This window comes from Rhinatrema bivittatum, chromosome 2, assembly GCF_901001135.1.
Source record: "Rhinatrema bivittatum chromosome 2, aRhiBiv1.1, whole genome shotgun sequence".
Classification (NCBI taxonomy): Eukaryota; Metazoa; Chordata; class Amphibia; order Gymnophiona; family Rhinatrematidae; genus Rhinatrema; species Rhinatrema bivittatum.
Window position 1 is genome coordinate 761,816,129 of NC_042616.1, and position 25,580 is coordinate 761,841,708.

Genomic DNA, 25,580 nt, shown 5'->3' on the forward strand with positions numbered 1-25,580 from the left:
ACTAAATTAATGGCACAGTCAAATTCTCGATGCGGAGGCAAAATGTCGGCTGCTTTCTTGGAAAATACATCCGCAAACTGATTGTAGTGAGTAGGCAATCCCTCCAGGATAGAGGTACACAAATAGCTACTAGACGAGGCTATTCCCTTAAGGCAGGTTGCGTGACATGCAGAACCCCAATGAGTTAATTTTAAAGAGGTCCAGTCGAACTGGAGGTTATGGCGTTGCAATCAGGGAATCCCGAGAACGACTGGGTGGATGGCTTTCTAGATGACAAAGAGAAAGTTGTTCCGTGTGGTTAGGTGCAATGAAGCAATCCAGAGGAACCGTTTGGTGTGTAATTCTCCCTGGCAAGGGTTCTCCATGGATAGAGGAGATAGTCAATGGTCTCAGGCATGGACAGATAGGAATGAGCAGTTGTTTCATGATATCTTGCAAGATGAAATTTCCTCCAGCCCCAGAATCTACTAGTGCCAGCGTGGTGAATTTCTGACCTCCGAGGCAAAAGGTAACAGGCAAGGAAAGTGGAAGGGCTGGGAAAGTGATGCCTAGGGTTACTCCCCCGGAGGTCCCTAAACTTTGTAATTTCCCGGGACGTAGAGAATAGTCAGCAATGAAATGGCCCGAACTTCCACAATATAGACAATATAGTGACAATATAGACAAAGGCCGGCCTTGTGACGCCTTTGTCGTTCCTCTGATGAGAAAGGACCACGTCCAAACTGCATAGGTTCTTCTGTAGTTCCTTCAGAGATTGATGAACTGCGGGGAACTGAAGAAGAGTGTGGAGGACAAGGAACTGTCATACGCCTTTTTGAACCCAGAGCCTCACGAGCCCTTTCTTGCAGACGGCGGTTAATCTTTGTCGCTAGTTCAATGAGGGCGTTCAACAAAGAAGGAAGTTCCCGAGCTGCCAGCTCGTCCTTAATCTTATCTGACAGTCCTTCAAGAAAGATGGTCCGAAGGACGCGTTCCTCCCAATGAAGTTCAGAGGCTAAAGTGTAGTCAGTGAGAGTACATCCTCCTTGATGGATATGTAGCAGATCGGCCCCCGCAGCTGCCTCTTTGCCGGGTTCCTCAAACACAATTCTGAATAACTCCAAAAACTGAGGAAAATCCTGTAGGACTGGATCTGAACGGTGCCACAGTGGAGAGGCCCAAACCAATGCCTTGCCTTCTAACAGGGACAAGATGTAAGTTGTCTTCGTCAAATCATCTGGAAAGAGGTTAGCTTGAAGACGGAAGTGCATGTTGCATTGGTCGAGAAACCCCAGACACAGATGAGGTTCGCCAGAGTAACGTGGTGGAGCAGGTAGCGGAATTACCGGACGAGGGTATGTCTGTATTACTGATGCTGTCGATGCTGGTGGCCTGAGCACAGTGGTCTCTGTCCCGCCATTTGATAACTATTGTGAGATCTCGCGTTCCTGAAGAAGAGATTACCACCCCCGATGAAGCTGCAGTTCAGCAGCAAAACACCGGCCGCTGTTTGGTTGGTCGAAATTCGTACAGTCGGGGCATACAAAGCATTGTCTAGTAACAACACAGGCTATAGCAGCCATGACACTAGTGACATCAACCAGGCTATAACAGCCGCGACACTAACGGAGGAACTGTGACATCAACCGTGACAGCAATGGACAAAGTATATTCACACAGCTTACAGCTCACGGCTCGATGACTGTACTTCAAACTAAAAAAGTCATATTTTTCACAAGCCTTTGCCAGCTGTGACAATCAGATTATTTTTCCTATGCCGTTTCACTCGGACTTTAAGAAGCAGTGACAAGCAGTGTAAGCAGTCCATACCTTTTATTTCAAACATCACAGGCTAGACAGCCGTCTATTGAATTCGGCTATACAATCGCAAAGAGACGCAGATGATGAGTAGACCCAACGGTTCAATTGGGTCGGATTGAACACGTTGAAGGCTTGCTGATGCGGTACTCTTAAAAAAAACTATTATTTACAACCAATTGTTGACGCATAGAACAGCATTAATGCTGCCTTTCTTGAGCCACGTTTAAAAAGCAAAAGTAAGAGGTGCCTTTTGTTTATTACTTAAATACAGGAAACCAGGAAGGAGTCCTATAGAGGAGCTATGACCATTTCCTATGGAAACCTCATCTGCGCCAGGTGGGGTGTGCCTCAATTGGATCTGATGGCGACCAGGAAAAATCTGAAGACTCAGTGCTTCTTCAGTCGTCGGCAAGAGCAGGGCTCGGTGGGTCTCGACGCACTGGTGTGCCCTTGGCCCATGGGGAATCCTTCTCTATGCATTTTCTCCCTGGCAGCTCTTTGGCCGGATTCTCCGTCGCATAGAACTCCATCCAGGAAGGGTGGTGCTAATGGCACCGGAGTGGCCGCGTCGTCCATGGTTCGCGGATCTGGTTCGCATGTCTCTGGAGGGTCGTTTACAGCTGGCTCATCTACCCCATCTCCTGAGACAGGGACCCATCTTTTCGGATCGGCAGGATCACTTCTCTCTCGCGGCTTGGCTTTTGAGAGGCAAAGTTTACGTTTGAAGGGGTATTCTCAACAAGTCATTTCCACTCTCCTTCAGGCGTGGCGCCCGACCACCTCTATGGCCTATGTTAGAGTCTGGCGGCGGTTTGAAACGTGGTGTCATCAACGTTCCTGTGATGTGTTAACTGGATGTCCCATGGGTGCTTTAATTTGTGCAACAAGGACTTGCGAAAGGTTTAGCGTTCAATTCCCTTCGGGTGCAAGTAGCGGCTCTGGGAGCTTTGCAGGGACAGTTTAATGGTGTTTCCCTGGCTATTCATCCCAATGTTGCTTGTTTTCTCAAGGGGGTCAAACATCTCCGTCTCCTAGTCCATCCTCTGTGTCCAGAGTGGAGTTTGAATCTAGTGCTCTGGGTTCTCTGCGAAGCTCCCTTTGAGCCTATCCAGAGGGTGTCGCTGAAAGATCTGACCTTAAAGGTGGTATTTTTGGTGGCTATTTGTTCAGCCCATCGGATCTCAGAATTATAGGCATTGTCTTGTCATGACCCTTTTCTGCAGATTTCCAACAATAAGGTTTCGTTGCGCACAGTTCCTTTTTTCGTTCCCAAGGTCGTCTCAGCCTTTCACGTCAATCAGGCGGTGGAGCTTCCGGGTTTCCCTCAGTGTTCCAGGGGCTTCTCCCAGGACAGGGACCTGCATCTTTTGGATGTGAGGTGAGCTTTATTATGCTATTTGGAGGTACCAATGACTTCCGTCGTTTGGATCATTTGTTAGTCCTCTTTGAGGGTCCAAAAAAGGGGGACAAGGCTTCTAAGGCGACCATTTCACACTGGATTAAGGAGGCAATCAGCTTGGCTTACATAGCCCAGGGGCGATAAGTGCCTTCGGGTCTCAGAGCTCATTCCACCCGGGCCCAGGCTACTTCTTGGGCGGAGTGACAGCTCCTGTTGCCCCAGGAGATCTGTAAGGCTGCGGTGTGGTCTTCACTGCACACTTCCACAAAACGTCATGAACTGGACGTTAACACGTCTGGGGAGTCTTCCTTTGGTGAGAGTGTTCTGCGCGCAGGTCTTTCGGGTTCCCGCCCAGTATAGGGTGGCTTGGGTACATCCCACTTCTCTGGACTGATCTGGGTATGTTCAGGAAATGAAAATTGGTTCTTACCTGCTAATTTTCGTTCCTGTAATACCACAGATCCGTCCAGAGGCCCACCCCTTTCTTCAGATACCGAAAGACTGCCTCTTGCTTGATATATGCTGTGGTTTTTTGCATTGGGCTTCGTTTTTGCAGATATGCTCCCTAGAGCAGGTTTTGTTATTGTTGATTCGGGTTCGAATTGTTAATGTGGGCAACGAAGTTGGCAGTTAATTTGGGTTCAACCTCGTAGGTTTGTTAGTGATATTAGTGTGGGCTTGGGTACAAGCCAATATTGAAGGACTGCAAGTGGCACTCTTGTATATATAAATGATATAATATGGAGAGGGAAATTGTATTCCCAAAAATATTAAAACAATTACTCAATATATGTAAATAAGGAGAAAGGTATCATAAATAAAGTGCCTACTAGTGTCAATCCACTGTCTCCCGCCCACATAGGGCCACAAATGGTATCAGCTCTTATGGCACCATTAGTTAAAATCACGTACCCACTCTCTTATACATATATATATTTTTTTGTTTTTATTCTTTTATATTTTATTTATCTATGAAAACTCTAAAATTACTCAAGTATAAAGATATTTTTCTTCTTGCACAAGATACCTAATTCAATCACTGGCGTATCTGTATCATATTTTCGTTACTGTATCATAAATCATAAGTTGTTCCCAACACGGACCATGTTTCGGCTAAAAATAGCCTTCATCAGGGGATTTCCTTTTATCCAAATGTTACAACCTCGCTGCGATCACTTCATATCTCCATACCCTTATACGGAGCACAAAAAACTCTCAAGACAGGGCAAACTTTCCAATGCTGGTTTATCAATGGTGCCAAAAGTCGCCAAGAAATGATCGCGGCGAGGTTGTAACATTTGGATAAAAGGAAATCCCCTGATGAATGCTATTTTTAGCCGAAACATGGTCCGTGTTGGGAACAACTTATGATTTATGATATAGTAACGAAAATATGATACCGATACGCCAGTGATTGATATAGATATGCCAGTGATTGAGCTAAGTATCTTGTGCAAGAAGAAAAATATCTTTATACTTGAGTAATTTTAGAGTTTTCATAGATAAATAAAATAATATAAAAGAATAAAAATAAAAACAAAAAAATATATATATGTATAAGAGAGTGGGTACGTGATTATAACTAATGGTGCCATAAGAGCCGATAACCGTTTGTGGCCCTACGTGGGCGGGAGACGGTGGATTTGTTGTGAGGCTCGATCGCGACTACATGCGACCGGACCCCCCTACCTCCTCCATGCGGTCCGTCCAAGGTCTTCCTCACGGCGGTCTGCGGCGCACGGGCCATGGCGCGACGGCAGCTACCCTCTGAGGAGCAGCGTCAGGAGATCAGCGGCTGGCCCTGCCTCTTAAAGGGGCCGGGACGCAGAATAGAGGCCAGCCCCGGAAGATGACGTCATCAGGGAGGGGAATTTAAACTCCCTCAGTGAAGGTTTGGACGCCTTCACAACAGGTCCCTGTGTTTGGTTGTTTCCTTGTGCTTCATAGTCTCCTGGTTTGACCCCTGTTTGGATTCTGGACTTGCTGTTTTGCCTGCCGCCTGCCTCGACCCCGGATTGGATTTGGACCCTGCTGTTTTGCTTGCCGCCTGCCTCGACCCTTGCCTGGTTTCTGGACTGAGTTTTACTTGCCGCCTGCCTCAACCCTTGCCTGGTTTCTGGACTGAGTCCTACTTGCCGCCTGCCTCGACCCCTGCCTGGTATCTGGACTGTGTGTTTGCCTGTTCCTGGCCAGAACCCGGATTACGTTGCGGTCCAGGTGAGGTCACCGTGGGGTTGGCTGTTTTCGGGATTTCCACCTTCCGGAGGCGAAGTTCACCAAGGTACCGCAGATGGGTGTTCTCTCGTCCCGGGTCAAGGGTCCACTATCATAACAGGATTGACACTAGTAGGCACTTTATTTATGATACCTTTCTCCTTATTTACATATATTGAGTAATTGTTTTAATATTTTTGGGAATACAATTTCCCTCTCCATATTATATCATTTATATATTGGGAGAGGAGGTTTGACTTCTGTGTGGTGACTCTTGTATATATGGCAGTGCCCAAAATTTTGCTCTCTGACTCCCATCTGCTGGTAGGGATACACAACCCACTTCTCTGGACTGATCTGTGGTATTACAGGAACGAAAATTAGCAGGTAAGAACCAATTTTCATTTCCTGTACCAATTCCTGAGCACATCAACCTACCTTTATCTTTACCCTCTTCTTGACCACCTTTAGATATGCCCATTCCCTCCCCTAGCACTGTGCTCTGCTGCCTGAGCCGCTTGCCCAGCAAAACACTCCCTACCATGAGTTCAAACAACATCCTGAGCCTCCCTGACTCCAGTCTGAACTAAAGATGCTGTGCAATCACCATTGTTCCTAACCCTGGGCCCAGAAAAATTAATACAGCATTTGAAGGAACCCCCCAGCCTAACAACATTTGTGCCTGCATCCACAGTGTACTCCCCTCTGCTATTGCTGGATTCAGCCTGATTCCCCCAAAACATTTACTGGTGCTGATCCAGTCCTGCAACAACACTATCCATCCTCATGGAACACTCCCAACACGCCCTCAAACCTAACACCATGTCTCTAGATATACAATACCACCCAGTGCAAGCACATACCCACACCCAAATAGCCCACTGGGCCGCCACTCCTGCCTGGATCAGCCTGCCTTGAAACCCCACAATGCAAACCAGAACTATGATCCGCAGCCTTGCTGCAAACCTGGCACCTGCTGATGTCAGCCTGCTCGGGCCACCGCCACCTTGCTTCATTGCTCCCTCCTGATGTGACTTCCCCATCCTCCACCAGCCAACAAAAGAACACCGCTCCAGGATACCAAGTCAGCTAGAAAGGACTTCAAAAGACACCCCTGTGGGACTCTGAAGTAGAGAGTAGTTAAGGCTTTTCTCCTTTTGAGTTGTGTTAAGGCAGGGAGACAGGACCATAGTGAATCAAGAGAGACTTAAGAAGAGCTACAATGAGGGAGCCACATCTGCGTTTAGGGGGACGAGGAATCATCTGTGTTCAGCACCTCATTTGAAAGGCCCCAGTGATGAGCTCACCATTTGCAATCACACATACGTCATAATACCCAATTTATTCTGTTTTGTTGGGCTATTTAAATCCAGAGTTCTGGTATTAAAGGTAGTTTAACACACTGCCAGGACTAATCCAGATATGTATTTCTGAAGGGGAAAGAAAGAGAAATTTCTGAAATGAGTCAGAAATCTAAAAGGAGTTTTGGGGTTAAAAGTTGCACCACAACATTGAATTTGTATGACTTGGATGCAGCTTGTTGATATGATAATTATTTGAACAAGTTTTTTTATTTGTTGGAGAAATGTTACTTGTGCTATTTCACTGTAGCACCCCACCTCTCAGAAAACAGGTAAATGCTGACAAGGGTATCCTGCAACAGAAGAAAAAAAAACTCCTGTTGGTAAAAGTAAAGTAGGGGTTATGGATTACTATATAGCCACTGAGGGGCAGATGCAATAAGATGCGCATTGAAAACGAGCACCTGTTTTCCTAATGTGCATACAGCCACATTCACTGAATGCCTGATGCAGTGTTAAATGATCACCTGATGCGTAAAAAATATGTGCTAAGGGAGCATTGTGTGTTCCTAGCGCTCAAATGCATCAGGTGCCCACAATGGCAACGGGCACTCAATAAGAGCATCCGTTTTTATCCCGCTTCTGGTTGATTTTGCTAAGGTTGCTGTAGATGCCCATAGGTTCAAGGTATTGCCATGGAGTCCTCTGTGGCCCCATCGGTGGCAAACCTGGTTATGAACAAATTAGAAACTACATATATCTACACATCTCCTTTTTTTGATAAAATTTCATTTTAGGTTAGTTATATTGATGATTTGATGTTTTTTTGGGAAACGAGTGAAAATCAATTACAGCAATTTTTTTTTCATGGCTAAATTCAATTGATAATGATTTGAAATTTACATTATAGTTTTTCCACAATTTTTTTTTTTTTTTATATTTCCATTATCAAAGAGGGCAGAACAATTAAAACATCACTATACCGGAAGGAAATGGAGAAAAACAATCTATTTAGATATCATAGTTTCCATCCTAAAACATTTAAAAAGGGCTTGCCTGTGAGCCAATATTTTCATCTAAGATGCATTTGTTCATCTGATCAAAACTTTAAACAGTCATATATTTTGGCTAAAAGATTTCTTGAAAGAGGCTACCTACTCTCAGCTATACATACAGCTTACAAGAGATTCATCCAGACAATCACTATTGGAATATCAATCTAAGAAAACATTGCAGCGAGATGTTTTTGTTTTGCAATACACAGATCAATCGGCGGCCATAATTAAGAGCATGCAGCAACATTGGCATGTTCTTCAGCTATATTTGAATTTTTCTGAATTGCCCATGATATCTTTTCAAAGGGGCTCCAATAGCAAAGATTTTGTAGTTCATGCTATACCATCAGCTCCGAGAATAACAGCACAGAATTTTGGACATAAAGCTTGTGGTCATTGTGATATGTGCCCTTCTACTACTGAAGGAAATTCATGGCAACACCCTGTAACTAAAGAAATTTTTTTCTTTTAATTTTTTTCAGATTGTAACATACATAATGTAATTTACATTATACAGTGCAACTGTCCATTATATGTTGGACGCACATCCAGGCCTATTAAAATCAGGCTAAGGGAACATCGGAGCCGTCTAAACACAAGAAATATGGAGGCCCCGATTGTACAACATTGCTTAACAGTTGGGCATGAGTTTTCAGATTTATGTTGGACAGTGATTGATCATATTTCACCTTCCTCATGAGGTGGTGATACACGCTCTTTATTAAATTATAAAGAGCAATGTTGGATCTTCAAATTGGCAACAGAACATCCTACAGGAATGAATGACACCATTGAATGGATGTCGCTAATTTAAAGGGCTGTGTTTCATCCATTGGTTGCTACCAAATCTTTTCACCAGCCTTCATTGGCTCTTTTTTCAGCCAGTCAACAGTTTAAATACCTCCCCCAATTTGTTTTTACGGCAGCTCCATCTTTGAAAAACGCCAAGACGCTGGAAGGAGTTTCACTCATAGAGAAACACGTAGGTGATTAAAAAGACTTTTTTTAAAGTTTAAGATTACCTTTATCTAATTGTAATTTTTTATCTTATAGTAAAATTTGAAACCCGAGCCCCTGATGAAGTTCCTTCAACGAAACACACACTGTGTCGAGCGTTATTGGAGCAGTTTCAAGTCGCAAGCTGCTTTACATAGGTCGGGCGTTACAGACACGGCACAGAAGTTAGGTGCCACTGTAACATAAGTGGTTTCTCATTTTACTTTTGTGGATATACTTTGCCATGAAACACATTGAGTGAAGAGTGAACATTGTTAAAAAATTGAAAGAAGAAGATATACCATTTCCTTACTTAATCAAAAAGAACTTTAAACTAACCAACCCAATGATTAAAAAATTCTAGCGGTGAGTGATTCACTTTATAATGGGTTACAAATCCCATATTCATTTTAAGTGAATGAAATGAAACACGATACAGTGTAAGCATTTTTGCTCCCAAAAGAGAGTTGTTTATATAAAATATATTTTGGCACATTTGGTAGCGAGCAGGATCACAGCAGGTTCACCCCTCAATTCTTTTTTAAAAACTGGCATTACATTGGCAACCCTTCAGGTACCACAGAGGATGTTAATGATAATTTACAAATTTCTAATAGCAGTTGTTTAAGCACTCTGGGATATATACCATCTAGTCCAGATGATTTGCTACTCTTTCGTTTGTCAATCTTCCCTAGTACATCTCACAGAGATTTGTTTCAGTTCTTCTGAATCATCAACTTTGAATATCATTTCTGGCATGCCTAAATGTCTTACATCTTTCTCAGAGAATACAAAGGATTCATTTAGTCTCTCTGCTATGGCTTTGTCAATCCTAAGTACCCCTTTTATGCCCTGATCATCTAATCATCCAACTAACTCCCTCACAGGCTTTTTTTTTTTATATATATAATTTTGTATTGATCTGTCTGCACATATAAAAATCACAATAAACATTCGGTACAGAGTGCCTCATAGTTTGAACATATAACTACACTGGGCCGTAATATAATGACATTGCAAAGCATGAAATATCTTCTTCAACATCTTCTTAAATTGGCTGCTTTTGAATTTATCACTGCTATGAAATCTACAGCAACCAAAATGAAGGCCATAAAATCCATTTGGGATCCCTTCATAGTGAAACAGACAGTTGAGCTCCAGCAGAGTTTCCATGCTTATTCTCACTACTAATAGGAATGGAAACCTTTAACTAGCTATTTACAATCATACACAGGTATATGTGTGTGTGTGTGTGGGGGGGGGGGGGTCGGTGTGTGTATATATACATATACATACACACACACCCCTACCCCTCCTGACTACCTTCGTCTGTTATATATATATATATATATATATATATATATATATATAAAACAGACGAAGGTAGCCAGAAGGAGTTTATGGTCAGCTTTCCTCACAGGCTTTTTACCTCGAATGCACCTGAAAAAGTTTGTATTTTGCATTTTTAATTCCATGGCAAGCTCTTTTTAAAATTCTCTCTTTACCTTCCTTATCAATGCTTTGATTCTGACTTGCTAGTGCTTATGCTATTTCCTGTTTTCTTCGTTTGGATCCCTTTTCCATTCCCTTAGAGATGTTCTTTTAGCTATTATAGGCTCCCTCATCTCACCTTTTAACCATGTCGGCAGTCATTTAGCCTTCCTTCCACCTTTTCTAATGCACAATACATCTGGTCTAGACTTCCAAGATGGTATTTTTAAAAACCACCCATGCCTGAGCTAAACTCAACTTCTGCAGTTGTTCCTTTCAGTTTTTTCTTAACTTCTTTATCGTAATCACCTTTTTGAAAGTTGAATGCTGTCACAGTAGATTTCTTTTTTGTGCTCCCTCCAGTTATTAAGTAAAATTTGATAATGTGATCACTACTGCCAAGTGGCTCCAATCCTGTTACTTCTGGCATCAAATCATGTGTTCCACTAAGGACTAAGTCTAAAATAGTTTCTTCCCCTCTTGTTAGTTCTTGTACCAGCTGCTCCATGAAGCAGTCATTTATTTCATCTAGGAACTTTACTTCTCTAGAATGTCCTGATATAACATTCACCCAGTTAATACTGGATAATTGAAATCACCCATTATTACTGTGCTGATTTTGTTAGTTTCCCTCAGGACATAGCCATTGCAACTCATACATTATTTCTCAGGAAAGTATTATAGTAAATGACTGCAGAAAAAGACCCAAGTGGTCCACTCAGGGTGCTCAGGAAGCTTTATTATTTATTGTATTCTGTCAAGAGTAGTAACTGCCCCTCCGTGCAGGTTACCCCAATGCAGTTTATACTTATCTTCATTTCCATCTAATAACGTTTGAACTGCACCAGTGATATCACAAGTACGAAATTTATCGTATTTGTACAATCAATAAACCCAAAAAAGGCAAATATGTATTCTAATTGTTTTCTCACTGATTCCCAGCACAGATAGCGGAAACAAAAATATACCAGCGAAGGAAAGAGTTTATTAGGTTCTATCTATCAGCTGTGGTTAGTTGCCCTCTAATTCCACTTCCTGGTTGTCCGCAACCAATTAACTGATCCTGAGTGAGTCGTCCGTCCTGCTTATTTCAGCCAATCAGCTGAGCTTGAGTCCTCGCACCTATCTCCTGCAGCCAATCAGCTGAGCCTGGGTGATTTCTCCTCCTTGCTTGATTCCTACAATCATGCTGGGAGGGAGGAGCGGAGGCGGAGCTTGCCCTGCCTTTTTCTAGTTCCTGTCGTCAATCAGCTGAGTTCCCCCTTGAGGCAGGTGGGGTATGGGAGGAGTAGGGCTTTCCATGCGTGCTATTTCTTAGCAAGTCTTCCATTTTCTTCCTATGCCTAGCTTCAATGCTGTCCCTCAGCAGAGTCTTTCATCTTTTCTAGTTCCCTACCTACCTTGAGTGGGTGGGAGGAGCAGAATTTGTTGCTTGAACTTGGCCTCATGCTATTAGAGCGCTAATGCGCCTTGTTTGGGGTGGGCGGGATAGTGTGTGGTCTACTGTTTGATTCTCAGAAGTGGTTTTTTGTTTTTTTACTAGCTATTGGATTTGCAGCTGAATTGTTAGCGTGCTAATGTTATCGGTTTGCTTCTCTGTAACGTCACAGGCAAGGAGAGGTTATATAAGGAATAGGCATGCTAGGCTGCCTTTGACATAACCCTTCCCCTTTTCTCCTCCCCACGCACGCATAGTAGAGCTGGAGCTGAGCAGTTTACGCTGTGCATTCAGCAGCTGCAGTGCGCTTGGGAGAGGGGAAGGGGAATCAGCCAGGGCTTTAATGAACGGTGGAAAAGCCTCAGCTCTTGCAGCTGGCCACGCGCTGAAGCTCGAGGGAGGGGCAAAGATGAGAGAACTTATGGGGAGGCTATAAAGGGAGAGTAACTAAAGGGGAGTGAATATAGTCAAAAGAAGGAAACGGCAACCAAACACGTCTATAACTGAGCGAGAATGAAGAGTGTGGCAGAAAGCACTCTTTGATACGCTTCAAAAATACGCTTTTTGAGCAAGACCACTTTGTACTACAGATGCTTCATGCTGACCTAGGACACCATTCTTCTCACTAGGGACTAGCATCTATTAAAATCTTTTTCTAAAACATGTTCTTAAGTTACCTACTCGGTTCTATATTTAACTTTTGCCATCTTGTTCGATATTTGCAAGGCACATGTCTTCTATTTTTGCAGTATACAATAATGGTGTGTTTTGTAAAACTTTGTATTTCAGATCTAGCAACACTGGGCTGCACTGAGATGTTCTGGCTATCGCTGGCTTGGTACAGCTAGCGTTGTGAGTTTCACAGGCCTGTCACTCCCCCAGCACCACACCAGATCACAATGAGTCATCCAGAGACCAGTTGCTCCCCTTCTGTATTGCCCTCCAGGACTGATTGTATCTACACAAGCTGTTACTGGTAAGAGCTCCAGATCAGCCTCTGCATCCCAGATGTGGTACCTCACTCAGCTCCTAGTGATGTCACCACAATGCATGTCTGGTATAGTGCACAGCTCCTAGGCTGCACTGCACCCATGTCTGGTACATTGTTAGGCTGATGCAATATAGTGTGCCCACCTGAATGTATGGCATTTCATGTGTTCAAATGTGTCAAACTTCTTATGCAATAAGGGGATTAGGGTGTCTAAACCAGCCTGTAGCTAATAGAACTCACAGCATGTAGCCTTATGGTAAGGCTATTAATTACTTACTATGTAAAACTGTGCCATAGATGTACTCAATTTTACTCTCAAATTGCCTTCCCTGGAGCAGAGGTGCCTTAAGAATTAACAGAAAAGGAGAAAGTACTGCCTTTCTCTACTTCCTCTGACTCTGTATCATTATGCTATTAAGTTGGAGGAAGGGGGGGGGGGGGGGGAGAAGGAGTAAGGGAAAAAGTCACTGGTGGTCAGGTTAGAAACAGATGCTTGTAAAATTGAGCATCTGTTTTCCTAACACGCACTGACAACCACCTCTCTTGGGTGCTTAATGCCGATGAGGTGCTAGGGGGCACACAAGTTCCCTTAGAACCTCCTTTTTCCAGCAGTAGCCCATTTAAATAGTAAATCAGGCATCCGGGAAAGGTGGATCAGCATGCTTTAGGATTGTGCCTGTCTTACACATGCTGAGATTGCAACAGCCTGTGTCATGTTGCACCACACCACATGTTTTCTACTTTATTCTGCACCAAATTTGTCATTGTACTGTTTTGTTTGTCCGTGCATGTCCCTGAATTGCATAGCATGTCCTTGCAATGCACTCTGCACCTATTGTCTAGTGTTATTGCACTGACCTGCATGTGGTATCTCTCTGCAACCTGTATCCCTGCATTCTAGTATCTGTTGCTGCACTGCTGTCTGCAAGTCCTGTCACTGTATCTAGTACCCATCACTACAACTTATGTCTGTAACTCTTATTCATTTTAGTTAAATATACTGTGCACAATAGTGTCCTTGCATTACAAAATATGCATGCTTATATAAAGCAAGATATTGCTATACACAATACTGAGAAAATAACTCATTAACAATTTGAGCAACAGACTTGAGTCAAAGGAAATACCTATTTGGACAAAGACACGAATAACTTGTATGAGAGCAAGCAGTGAATTATTTATATGTAGGTTCTGAATTGAGGACATGTTTGCCACTATTGTAGAATGACAAGCTTTTGCTGTGGTAAAGCTTCTGATATTTGTTAGTGTCCTGAATTGTTCTAAAGTCATATTTCGGCACAAGGATTTTTTTTTTTCTGGTCCATCAAACCTGTGTCCATGCAAACTCAACTTACGATGGGGCCGATGCAATAAAATGTGGAAGGCAGGCACTGAAGAGTCAGTGCCTGCTTTCTTAGTGCATGCATGGTGCCTGCAAGGGGGGTGCCATGCAATAAATAAACTAGGGGGTCGTGTTAGCAAGGAGGTGCTAGGGTCCCTAGCACAAGTTCCTTGCTAACGCAACTCTGCGGTCTACTGCTTATGAACACCAATGCCAATGAAAGTGGCCGGCAGTTTTTTCTTTTTTAACTTTAAAGTACAGAGAAGCAGTTTTTCTGCTTTTCTGTACTTTTTTCAGTGCACTCAACTACTAATGCCTGCTCCAGGCAGGTGTTAATATCTGAGCGATTAAATGTACGTCAGACACGCATTTATTTTTTGCATTTGGAGTGAATGAGTAATAGCCTCATTCACGGGCATTTGCATGTGATGAGCGCCAACTCATTCACTCCATGTCGGATGCATGTTAAATAGGTGCTAATCCCCCTATTGCATTAGTGGGTGGATTAGTGCCTATTTAACCCACATCTGACAGCGGGTTAACGGTGTGCTCAGCTGAGCGCACTATGGTATTGGCCCTAATGTTGAGTAAGGCTGTGCCCCTTGGTGTCCAAACAGTGGCTTTTTGCTGCCTACCCTTCATATACATGTGACTTACCAATTGCCAGAGCTTCACTTTTCAAGGGAATTCCTATCAGCCAAGGAAAGCAAGAGAAAAAGCTCTTGTATCTTACAGATACTGGCTGGCAATGTGCATTGGTGCAGCACATGGCTCAACACACAATTGGAAGTGCATCCATAACCCCTGATGTAAAACAGATTAGTGTCCAAAATGCAGCCAACTGAACACAGCTAATAGTACCATCACATGTAAATTCATGTTGAGGCGATTTAGCGGTTTCTCTCAGATGCAGAAAGTATGCTTGATGTGCATATTTTTACCCTCAAATTAATGCCTTGCTTGGTGCACAATTCTTGAGGACCCTAAAGTTCACAGAAAAGCAGTATTTTCTGCTTTTCTGTAGTTCCTCAGACTTAATATTGCGGTGATATTAAGTCAGAGGAACAAAGGAGCTTAGAAAGTGTGCTAGCAATCAGGTTATGAAAAGGGACCCTCAATTAACTCATCTATTTTCCTAACCAGTTGACAGCCTTCTCTCCTGGGTGCCCGATGCAGAGAAGATTCTAGGGACACATAATCTTCCCTAGCACCTCCTTTTTACTACAGTACCAGGTTTAAATATTGAACTGGTTCCTGGGATAGGTGGATGGGCACTCATGATTGAGAGCCAGTTTAACATGTGCTGAGATTGCATTTATTTATTTTATTTAAGGTTTTTATATACCGGCAATCATGAAAACATATCTTGCTGGTTTACATAAAACAGGAGTGTAGTATATACATCAAACTAGAACTGTGGTGACCGAAGATGCAGTTACATTTAACAAGGGTAGCAGAACTTGGAGGAAGAGAGGAAAGAATAGAAATGGTTAAACAATATACAAATTAAATACTATATACAAAAGGCATGGTTAAGGGCTGAATGTTTTGAGGAGTCAGATGTGTCATTAGATTGTGTCCAGGAAAGCTTGCTTGAACAACCAAGTCTTAAGTCTTTTCCTAAAAGTTAGGAGGCAGGGCTCCTGTCTGAGATCTACAGGAATGGAGTTCCAAAGGAGAGGGCCAGCTGTGGAGGTGGCACGATCTCTTAGGGTAATGTGTCTGGTCGTTTTCACGGGGGGTACTTGGAGGGAGCCTCTTAAAACATCTCTGGTAGGTCTTGTCGAATTATACACTTGGAGAGGGATTTGTAGATCAAGGGTGGTGAGTTGATGTATGGTTTTGTAAATAACTGATATGGCTTTGTATATGATACGGAAGTGTACTGGTAACCAGTGAAGCTCTTTCAGGATGGGAGATATGTGGTCTCTTTTCCTTGCACCTGTCAGTAGTCGGGCTGCTGAGTTTTGTACCATCTGTAGTGGTTTGGAGTAGGATGAGGGAAGACCTAGCAATAGAGAATTGCAATAGTCTAATTTCGAAAAAATGACTGCTTGGATGATCGTTCTGAAGTCTTGAGTATGTCTTTAATGGGGATGATTTGAATATCATCTGCGTATAGGAAATACTTTAGATTGAGGTTGGTGAGAAGTTGGCAGAGTGGAAGCAGGTAAATATTGGAGATAATGAAGAACCTTGTGGGACTCCTATGGCCGAGTCGAATCTTGAGGATTCCTTGTTTTGGAGTTTAACTTTGTAACCTCTGTTGTTGAGAGGTTTTAAACCAGGATAGGACGGTGCCGCAGATTCCTATGGACACCAGCTGGTTTAGGAGGATGGCGTGGTTGACCGTGTCGAACACTGCGGATAGGTCTAACAAAATCAATAGGAATGAATTTCCTTTCTCGAGGCCCAATAAGGTAAGGTCTGTCAAAGAGGTAAGGAGGGATTCTGTACCTCGATTTTTACGGAAGCAGTGTTGGGAGGCGAAAAGAAGATTGTCTTAGATGAAGTCTGAAAGTTGAGAGTTCACTAGTTTTTCCATGATCTTGGCGATGAAAGGGAGGTTAGCTATGGGGCGGAAGTTGTTGGGGTCTTTTGGGTCCAGGTTAGGTTTCTTTAGGAGCGGTGAGATTGAGGCCATTTTGAGATAGTCTGGGAAGGTTCCTTGGGCTAGCAAGCAGTTGATGATGTGGCTATTGTGACTGGAATAGATAGAAGTAGTTTGGGGATGTGGTCTGCAGGATGAGACGAAGGTTTCATTCTTCTCAGGATGGCTTGTATCTCAGTGGAAGAGACGGGATCAAAGGTGTTTAGGCTGAAGCTTTTGTAGGCAGGGTGTTGATATATTGGGAGGGTGGCGGTATTGCAGGGCAGTTGGGTTAAAAGATTGGTGATTTTATTTTGGAAAAACAGAGCGAGTTCTTCAGCTTTGGATTGTGCCATGTTGCAGGGGATTTCTTGCAGTATGGATTGGCCTGATCGTACTGGCTAAAGTCATCTAGGTTCAAATTCTTGGAGTATGTGGCTTTATTTTATTTATTTATAGGTTTTTATATACCGATAGCTGTTTGCACATCGTATCGGTTTACAGATAACTAAAATAATCTCCCTAGTAGGTTTTGTTTAATATTTTCTATTTGCTGAAGGGTTGGATTCCCTGTTGAAACTTGTTAGCTGTACAGCCTGGGTTGGCTGGTGGGGTCCAGGTTTAGTGTTGATCCACAGTGAATATGGATGAGATGTATGTGGCCTTAAATCAAGGTTAACATGCATATTTTGGTGATCAGAGAAACTGAACAGCTCTGGAGCCATAGTGACTCTTGGAATACATGTAAATATCTAGATGGACAATGTATTTGTTACCTAGCTTCATCACCAAGACTGTAGGTGGCCTATAACAATTGCAGCAAATACAATTCAATACATATGACCTGGTAAAGCTAAACTTTGATTAAATGCATGATAAAATGAATTGAATTAATCACTTAACACTTTTTGTATACCGTCGCTCAGTCCATTGAAATGAAATCAGTAGCTTCTCAAAACTTACACATCAAATGCTGTGCTAAAGAACTGTGTTCATATCTTTATAAAAGCTAAGCAATCCCTGGTAAGTAATTTCCTTGAGGACAGATTGTGCCAAAAAAACAGCACATTTTCTAGTATCTAAGGAGCAGCAGTAAGCAAGGTATCTTGAGAGGAGTACACATAGTACAAGTTGGGGAATAGTCTTACTATAGTCTATAGGTTTGAAAGACAACCAAAAAGCTATAAAAATTAGTGAAAACTTGTACAACACATCCTGGAAGGGGCAGGAAGCTGGCAAATGCTTTCATGTGCTAGGATATTGTCCTCGTCTTTAGCCATGAGGTCTTGTGCAACAGCGTTCTAGACAAACTGCAGCCTGAACAGTTGCCTCTTCAAACCCATGAACAGAACACTTACAATCTAAGCATCTGAGAGCATGGATTACAATAGCCAAATTGTTACTGGGCAAGTCCATTCAAAGGTTAGATAACTAAGTAGTGAAAATTTCCTATTTAAGCTATAACTTGGTTTCCCTGAATGTACCGGATCAGTCCAGACTCCTGGGTTTATTCATCCCTGTCAGCAGATGGAGACAGAGAAAAGCCTCGCTGACATTGCTTGATAAGTCCTGGTGCCACCTGCAGTAGTTCAGTATTTCTCTATTTGTCTGCAGCAGGTGAGCCTTCCTCCCAGGGGGCTGGTTCTCTTAGGGAACCATTCTCTGGTTGAGGTGGACCAGCTGAGGTCCAAATTGTTCCATGGGGTGTAAATCTGGTGATCCAGATCCCTTCCCTCACAAGGCTGGTCTTGTGGCTTTCAGCCCTTTTTTGTTCTTCAGGGGTTTAGTGGCTGAGCTGAGCAGAACTGAGCAGAACTTCCCTGCTTCTTAAAAAAAAAGTTGACAGACGGCTGAGTGGTAAAGCTCTAGGGCGACTCCCCCCATCCCCATTGATTGTGCCGGTTCTTTTGATTTTTTTTTTTTTGTTCTGTTTACCTCTTTGCTCGGTATAATTTGCGGCTCGGCTTGCCACACGTGTGGGGCAGTCCCGGTGTGAGTCAGGCCAGCCTCTGCTCTGCCCACATCGGGGGGAGGGCCCGTCCCCCCACCCCCAGGAGTCTCTAAACCACAGCGCTTTAAGCATGTGGCTGCCTTGATCGGCTGATTCTGAATGCCCCTGCTGGCTCTGGGACTGCCAGCTCATTGTGGTGGGAGCAGTGGCCATTTTGGTGCCAGGTGCATGCCACCATTTTTGGAGGGAGATTTCCCACCACAGCTCTCCCCAATCCTTCCAAGCCCCCTTGGGGGGCAGAGGATCTCTGGAGGCTATAGTCAGCAGGTCCCTTCCCCTCAGGGGCCTAGGGGAGACCAGGTCCTGACTTTTACCTCTGGGTTCACACCCCATCTCACCAGGCCGATCTGGTGCAGCAGGAAGGTTTAGGGTGCCCACAGTTGCCCCTGGCACTTCAGGGTCCATGCCTGCAGCCTCCAGAGGCTGGGTCAGGGTCTATGCAGTCATGACATGGGGGTTCTGCTTTTGCCCAGTCCAGGAGGGTGACAGGGAGCTTAAAGGTCCTGGGCCCTCTGGCAGGGGAAGTGACAACATCAACAGCACAGGATCTGGGATCACCAGACTTGGATCAGGGAGATGACATGGGGACACCTTCAGTGGCAGAGGGGGATGACCCAAGATTCTCCATTTGTTCTGGCGGGAGGAGTTGGACCCTCTGCTTCCTCAAGTTCTTGAGGAGTTTGGTTTGAAAGCTCCTCAGGAGGTTCTGGAGATGGATTGGGCAGACCCTGTCCTAGATAGCCTTAGGGCTCCTCCTTCTGCATTTCCTTGTCGGTCTGTGTGGCAGTTGGTAGAACATGAGTGGGATTCCCCAGACTCAGGCTTGAGGGTGGGTAGAGTGGTGTCTAAACTCTACCCCCTTGCCAGAACAAACTTTCTGCAGGTGGACGTGGCAGTTTCTGCAGTCACTAAGAACTACTATTCTGGTGGCAGGGGCCACAGCACTTAAGGATGTTCAGGATTGGAAGTTGGAGCTTCATCTCGAGGATTTTTGAGGGGGCAGCCTTGGGGCTGTAGGCCGCCATTTGCTCCAGCTTTATGCAAAGAGCATGTTTTGAGCTGGGTTCAGAGTTTTCAGGATGGGCAAATGCTACCTGGATCAGATACGTCTAATGCAGATCACGTGGAGGCGTCTGTTGCATATGTGACTGCTCTTTATTTGAGTTTTATATACCGTCATTCGGTAGAGCCATCATAAGGGTTTACAAAAAATATACATTTTTCTTAGCAGTTGTGTAACAGAAAAACAATGTGATTTGGTGCATTTGCTGTCTTGAGTTAGGAGTTCTGTGGTAGTGGCCCGACATTTGCTGTCACTGGTCTGTGGATGTCTTCTAAGGCCCAGTTAGGTTCCTTGCCCTTCAAGGGTTGTCTGGGGAGCAGCTGATAAAGCAGTTGAGTGAAACAGATACCCAAGTTGCCAGAGGATAAGCCTAGGAATCAGGCTTTTTCAGTCCGTCATGTTAGGGATGGCAGACTATCTTGTCCTTCTAGGGGTCCCGTGGGATCAGTCACAGAAACCCTTTCAACCTCTGAGTTCAAATTGGGGTCACTCCTTTTGCAGCAGCCAAAGACCTTTCAGGGCCCGCGCTGCTGGGGTCAAGTCCTCCCAATGAAGCAAGGCCAGTTTACTCCACCATTCCCTATATAGGGGGCCATCTGGCAGAGTTTTATGGGGAGTGGACCAAGGTTACACAGGATCAGTGGGTCCTCTCGGTGATAAGACTGTTACACGTTAGTTTGCACGTCCCGTTCATGACCTATTCTTAGTCTTCCCCTGTGGGTTTTCGGCAAAGTGTCATGCAGTTTGCAAGACTTTGGGCAGGTTGCACAAGTTGGGGCAGTGATCCCAGTGTCTCTGCACGAGCCGGGCAGGGGTTGTTACTCCATCTACTTCGTGGTGCTGAAAAAGGAGGGTATGTTTCGGCCCATCCTGGACCTAGTCTGTCAACACATCCTTAAAGATACCACATTTTTGAAGGGAGACTTTACGTTCAGTGTCTGCTGTGGTGCACTCAGGTGTGTTTGGCTTCCCTGGATCTGACGGAGGTGTATCTACATATTTCCATTCGTCCAGATCATCAGCGCTTTGAGGTTTGCAGTGCTGAGTCAGCATTTCCAATTTCAGGCTCTCCCCTTTGGACTGGCCACAGCTCCTCGCGCGTTCACCAAGGTAATGGTGGTGGCAGCAGCTCTTCAGCAGGAGGGGGTGCTGGTGCACCCTTATCTCAATGATTGGCTGATTCAGGAGAAATCGTTGGAAGGTTGCTGGTCCTTGTTTCAGAAATTTGTTAGTCTGCTAGACACTCAGCTGGGTAGTCAATCGGGCAAAGTCATTTGGAGCAGTCTCAGACACTTGACTATTTCAGGGCTTGTTTCAACACGAGGCAAGCAAAGTGTTTCTCACAGAGGAGAGAATGATCAAGCTACAGTCACAAATTTGCTGCTTATTGGCATTGAGGGTGCCCCGAGCCTAGGAGGAGTTTGCAGGTTCTGGGATTGATAGCCTCAACGCTGGAATTGGTGCCATGGGCCTTTCTGCATATGCACCCACTTCAGAGGGCCCTGTTGGAGAGTGGCATCTTCTGACGCAGGCTCTTCATTTGCCAGTCTTGCTGGATGCATCGGCACGGAGCAGTCTCTTGTGGTGGCTAGTCATCCACTCTGCAGCATGGTAGTCTCGATGTTCTGGATTAGGTGGTTCTCACTACTGATGCCAGTCTCTCTGGGGAGGGGGGGGGCACTGGGTAGGCAGTAGAAGCCTCGTGGCCTAGCAATTGGTTGGAGACCAGTGCAGTGCAGCTGGCCCTTCAAGCCTTCCTCCCCCTCGTTCAGGGTCAATCGGGTTTCTATCAGAAATGAGATGACAGTACCTTACATCAATCGTCAGGGGGTGGCCCTGGGAGATCAGGAGCTGTTTCTCTGGGTGGAACTGTATTTGGTTCAGTTAGCTGCATCTCATATCACAGGCTTCAACGTCTAGGCAGACTTTCTCAGTAGTCAAAGCTTAGATCCAGGCAAGTGGGATTTGGCAGAGTCTGCAATGTGGCTCATCCAGAAGAGGTGGGGTTGTCCTCATGTCTATTTGGTGACTCTGCTCAATTCGAGGACAAGATGAAAAACAAAGCTCCTCTGTTTTTCAGCTGCAGGAGAGGGAGTACAGGGCCAAGGGGTTTGATGCTCTGGTAGTGCCTTGGCCTCAGGATCTTGCTTTCTCTTCCCTCCATGGCCTCTAGTGGGCAAGATGTTGTGCCACATAGGGCCACCTTCCCGGGGTGCTTATCTAGTAGCTCTGGAGTGGCCACATTAACCATGGTTCGCAGATCTCGTCAATCTAGCAGTGGATGGTCCACTGCACCGCAGCCATCTTCCAGATCCTCTTCATCAGGGTCCCATATCTTCCAACCAGGCAGATTGCTTTTGTCTAGCAGCTTGGCTTTTGAGAGGCAGAGAGGATTTGCAGGGTAGGCAGCAATCTACTTCCCTCTCATATGTTCGGGTTTGGAAAGTGTTTGAGGCTTGATCCGACCGAGGGGATACAGGCAGTTCGTACCTAGATTTCTCATGTCTTGTCTTTCCTACAAGAGGGTTTAGCTAAAGGCATTGCTTTTAATTCTTAGGGTACAGGTAGCAGCTCTAGCCTGCTTGCAAGGGAAGATTGAGGGTTACTCTTTATCTTCTCTTCCAGATGTACAGAGGTTTCTTCGGGGAGTTAAGAATTTGCATCCTCTAGGGCAGGTGGTCTGCCCCTCCCTGGAACCTTAATCTAGTTCTGTGAGTATTGTGTGGTGATCCGTTTGAGCCAATTCAGAGAGCGACCCTTATACATTTGACTCTGTTCCACCAGGAGGATTTCTGAATTGCAGGCCTTGTCATGCAGGGACCCGTTCCTTCAAATATCTGATTCTGGAATCACATTGCATACAGTTCCTTCCTTTGTTCCGAAGATGGTCTCTGCCTTTCATGTTACTCAGACTATCATGCTCCCAGCATTTAGAGTTGGATGATTCTATGCAGCATGCTCGGGAGCTTAAGCTGTTGGATGTCTGCAGGGCCTTGCTTCACTATCTCAAGTTTACTAATGATTTCAGGAGGTCTGAACATCTTTTTGTTTTATGGAGTGGATCAAAGGGTACCCATGTTGCCAAAGCAACTATTGCCAGGTGACTTAAGGAGGCTATTGGGTCAGCATATATTCTCAAGGGCTGTCAAGTCCCTGAGGGTTTGTATGCCCACTCGACTTGGACTCAGGTGGCTTCATGGGCAGAGGCTCAGTTGGTGTCTCCACAGGAGATTTGCAGGGCAGTGACTTGGAAATTGCTGCATACTTTTGCAAGGCATTACGAATTGGGATTTGGGAATTTGATTCTGTCTTTTGGTAAAGGTGTCTTGTGAGCAGGTCTCTCCAGGTCCCACCCTCTTTAGGAAGCTTTGGTACATCCCAGGAGTCTGGACTGTCTGGTACTACAGGAATGAAAATTAGCAGGTAAAAACCAATTTTCTTATGTTTCTGGGTTTCCCATTATTCACTTTATCTTTGTTTTTGTTTGTGGTTCTTGTGTTTTTCCACTATGACAAGACCTCAAAGAGAACAAGGGAGAATATGAATTGCAGGGGAGGGGGGCATAAAACCCAAGGAAAGGATAACTTTTTTTCTAAAGATAAATGAGAATTGTAAGCTAGAAAGAATCCTCGCGTTGAAGAGAACTAGTACACAAGACAGAATTAGAGGAAAGACTTGCATTTCCTGAGACCAGTTGAGGCGATATACATCTTCAAACTTAAACTTTATATCTGTAGCCAAAATCTTTCCTAGAGTTAACCTGGATGTGTAGCCCCTTATGCCCAGCAGATGGCGTATTGGAGTTGAATGCAATCCCAGGATTAATGGGGCACTTCCAACGCAGACTGGATTGTAAGGGTGTATCATAGGATGGTGTGGCAGAGTGGAAACTGCTGGTAGTGACGGTTCACCAAGAGTTCTTGCTTGTCCTCCAGTAGTGGAAAAAGGTCCTGAGTGACAGTCTACTTCATCCCCACAAGCAGCCTGGAAAGATATGTACAAATCTAGACTTTGAAATGGTTAACATGTGCCGTAACATCTGATTTTACTAAAGTACTTTATGCTGAAATAGTCAAATGTTCACCATATCAGGACATCCATGACAGCAGAGCTCAGACACTTTATTTTGGGCATGTCCAATATTCACTGTAACATGTATTTTTCTTACATCTGACTTTATTTCAGTGAAGAAAATGTTTGGAAACTCTGTGAATACATCAGAGACCACAATTACAGTGCTCTGGAACAATTTTATGCTGTCTTTATATCCAATGACAACAAGATGGTAAGGTACTGAAGAAAACTGTTTAACGTGCATGCTAAGAATGTCAGATTGCATAGTGTGTTCTGCAACCAGAACAGCTGGCAGTCTGGATTCTGACATGCCAGAATCATTCCTGTGAATACTTCTCTGATCTTTGAGTATTCACCTACTGTGCTTAAGGGATTTCCTGAAGAACGTTGCAATTGGGGTACTTAAAGGAAAGAGAATCTTGAAGAAAAAAATCACTTGAATCAAATACAAAATGACTTAAGGACATTGGCTTTCCTTCCCAATATCAAATATAAGCCCTTCTGGGTGTGACATTGTGTTTTTTTACTCATCACCTTGCTCAAACATCACTCCCTTTACTGAACTGTAATAGTACATGCAGGCAGCCTAAGACCTACAGGACTCTGCAGTATTTTCAACCCAATGTAACTGCACTGTTTGACCTAATGAAGAGAACTCTCTTAAGCTCCTGTGGTCTGAGGAGAAACCACAATTTACAAGCTTCATTCATGAAGCCTTCTCTCCTTGATTGTCTTGAAGAGTGCCTGCCTTCAGTCTCTATCTCTTTGCTCCTGCTCCATCCCCTCCCCTCATAAACAGCCTTCAAGGGACTTGGAGGGCTGAGGCTAGAGTTGACAGAGCAGATGAGGCACTGTTCCTTAATACAGCCCTCTTCCTTCGTCACTACCACCCTCCTACTGTCCTGAACAAGAGAGGGTGAAATTGGACTGGACAGAGAAGCAGTCTGATCCCTCAGATCTCTTAAATCAAGCCAAAGATTTTGAAATAATTCCTGGATGGTGTGGTGTCCCATTAGACTTTTAATCTTTATACAAAGGTTCTTGGTTATGCATATGTGGCTGATCATACATCAGCTACAAAAACCTAGATGTATTTTTTTAGAAGCTTGCAACACTGCTGTCCCAAAGCTAGTTTAAATTCATAGAAGCCTTGATTAGCACTACCATGTTTCAGACTTTTTTTTTCTAATTCAATCCCTTTTAGTGTCTGTTACCATGTATACACACTTCCATGTAACAGCATGATAGACTGAAGCATTTTCAGCATACATATCTTCAAATGCTCAGAAGGACTCAATAAAATATAAAAAGGATAGGTACATTGTTTAACAAGTGACTTCAGTTAAGTTTGTACTTATGTGCTTACTTGACTTGTATTTAGCAAATTGTGTGTGTATAATGTACACAATTGCTGAATTTTGAAGTCTTCCACAGAATTTAACTCTTGCTGCAGAAACTAGAAATCTGCTATAGAAAACTGAGGGTTCTGATAAAAAGGTCACAACATTTGCCCCTTCACATCCAGATGAACTAATACAGCAACCATATTTCTTTGCCAATCATCAAACTAGCTTCTGTTCTCTTATGAGTTATACCACCCTTCCTCTATCTTGTACTAGTCTGAAATGTTTGCTTTGGTTTTTAGTGTTCAAAATATTTTGCAGGTACCTATTTGGAAGCAGAAGTCGGGGCACGGAGATGAACCTGTACTCTGGGTGAGATTCTGCACGTAGCACCCCCTCTATATATACACTTATAAAATGCTTTAGTTGTAAAGTCCTGTAGTACAAATGGTGAATAGAGGCACCATAAGAG

The 25,580-nt window shown here is 44.1% G+C and overlaps 1 protein-coding gene across 5 annotated transcripts in view; it reads left to right on the forward strand.

Annotated features, from left to right (window-relative positions):
• Positions 1-25,580, forward strand: part of WDYHV1 (WDYHV motif containing 1) — a 63,219-nt gene that overhangs the window by 6,373 nt on the left and 31,266 nt on the right. The window contains exons 1-4 of one of the 5 annotated variants that reach the window (XM_029591973.1): positions 11,401-11,528; positions 12,484-12,670; positions 23,877-23,976; positions 25,430-25,480. In XM_029591973.1, the coding sequence (XP_029447833.1) occupies positions 12,594-12,670; positions 23,877-23,976; positions 25,430-25,480 (228 nt within the window). In that variant the 5' untranslated portion in view covers positions 11,401-11,528; positions 12,484-12,593. Of the gene's footprint in view, positions 1-11,389; positions 11,529-11,842; positions 11,867-12,483; positions 12,671-23,876; positions 23,977-25,429; positions 25,481-25,580 lie in introns of those variants that run through there. The other 4 variants (XM_029591976.1, XM_029591974.1, XM_029591975.1 and 1 more) reach the window with 4 other exon arrangements.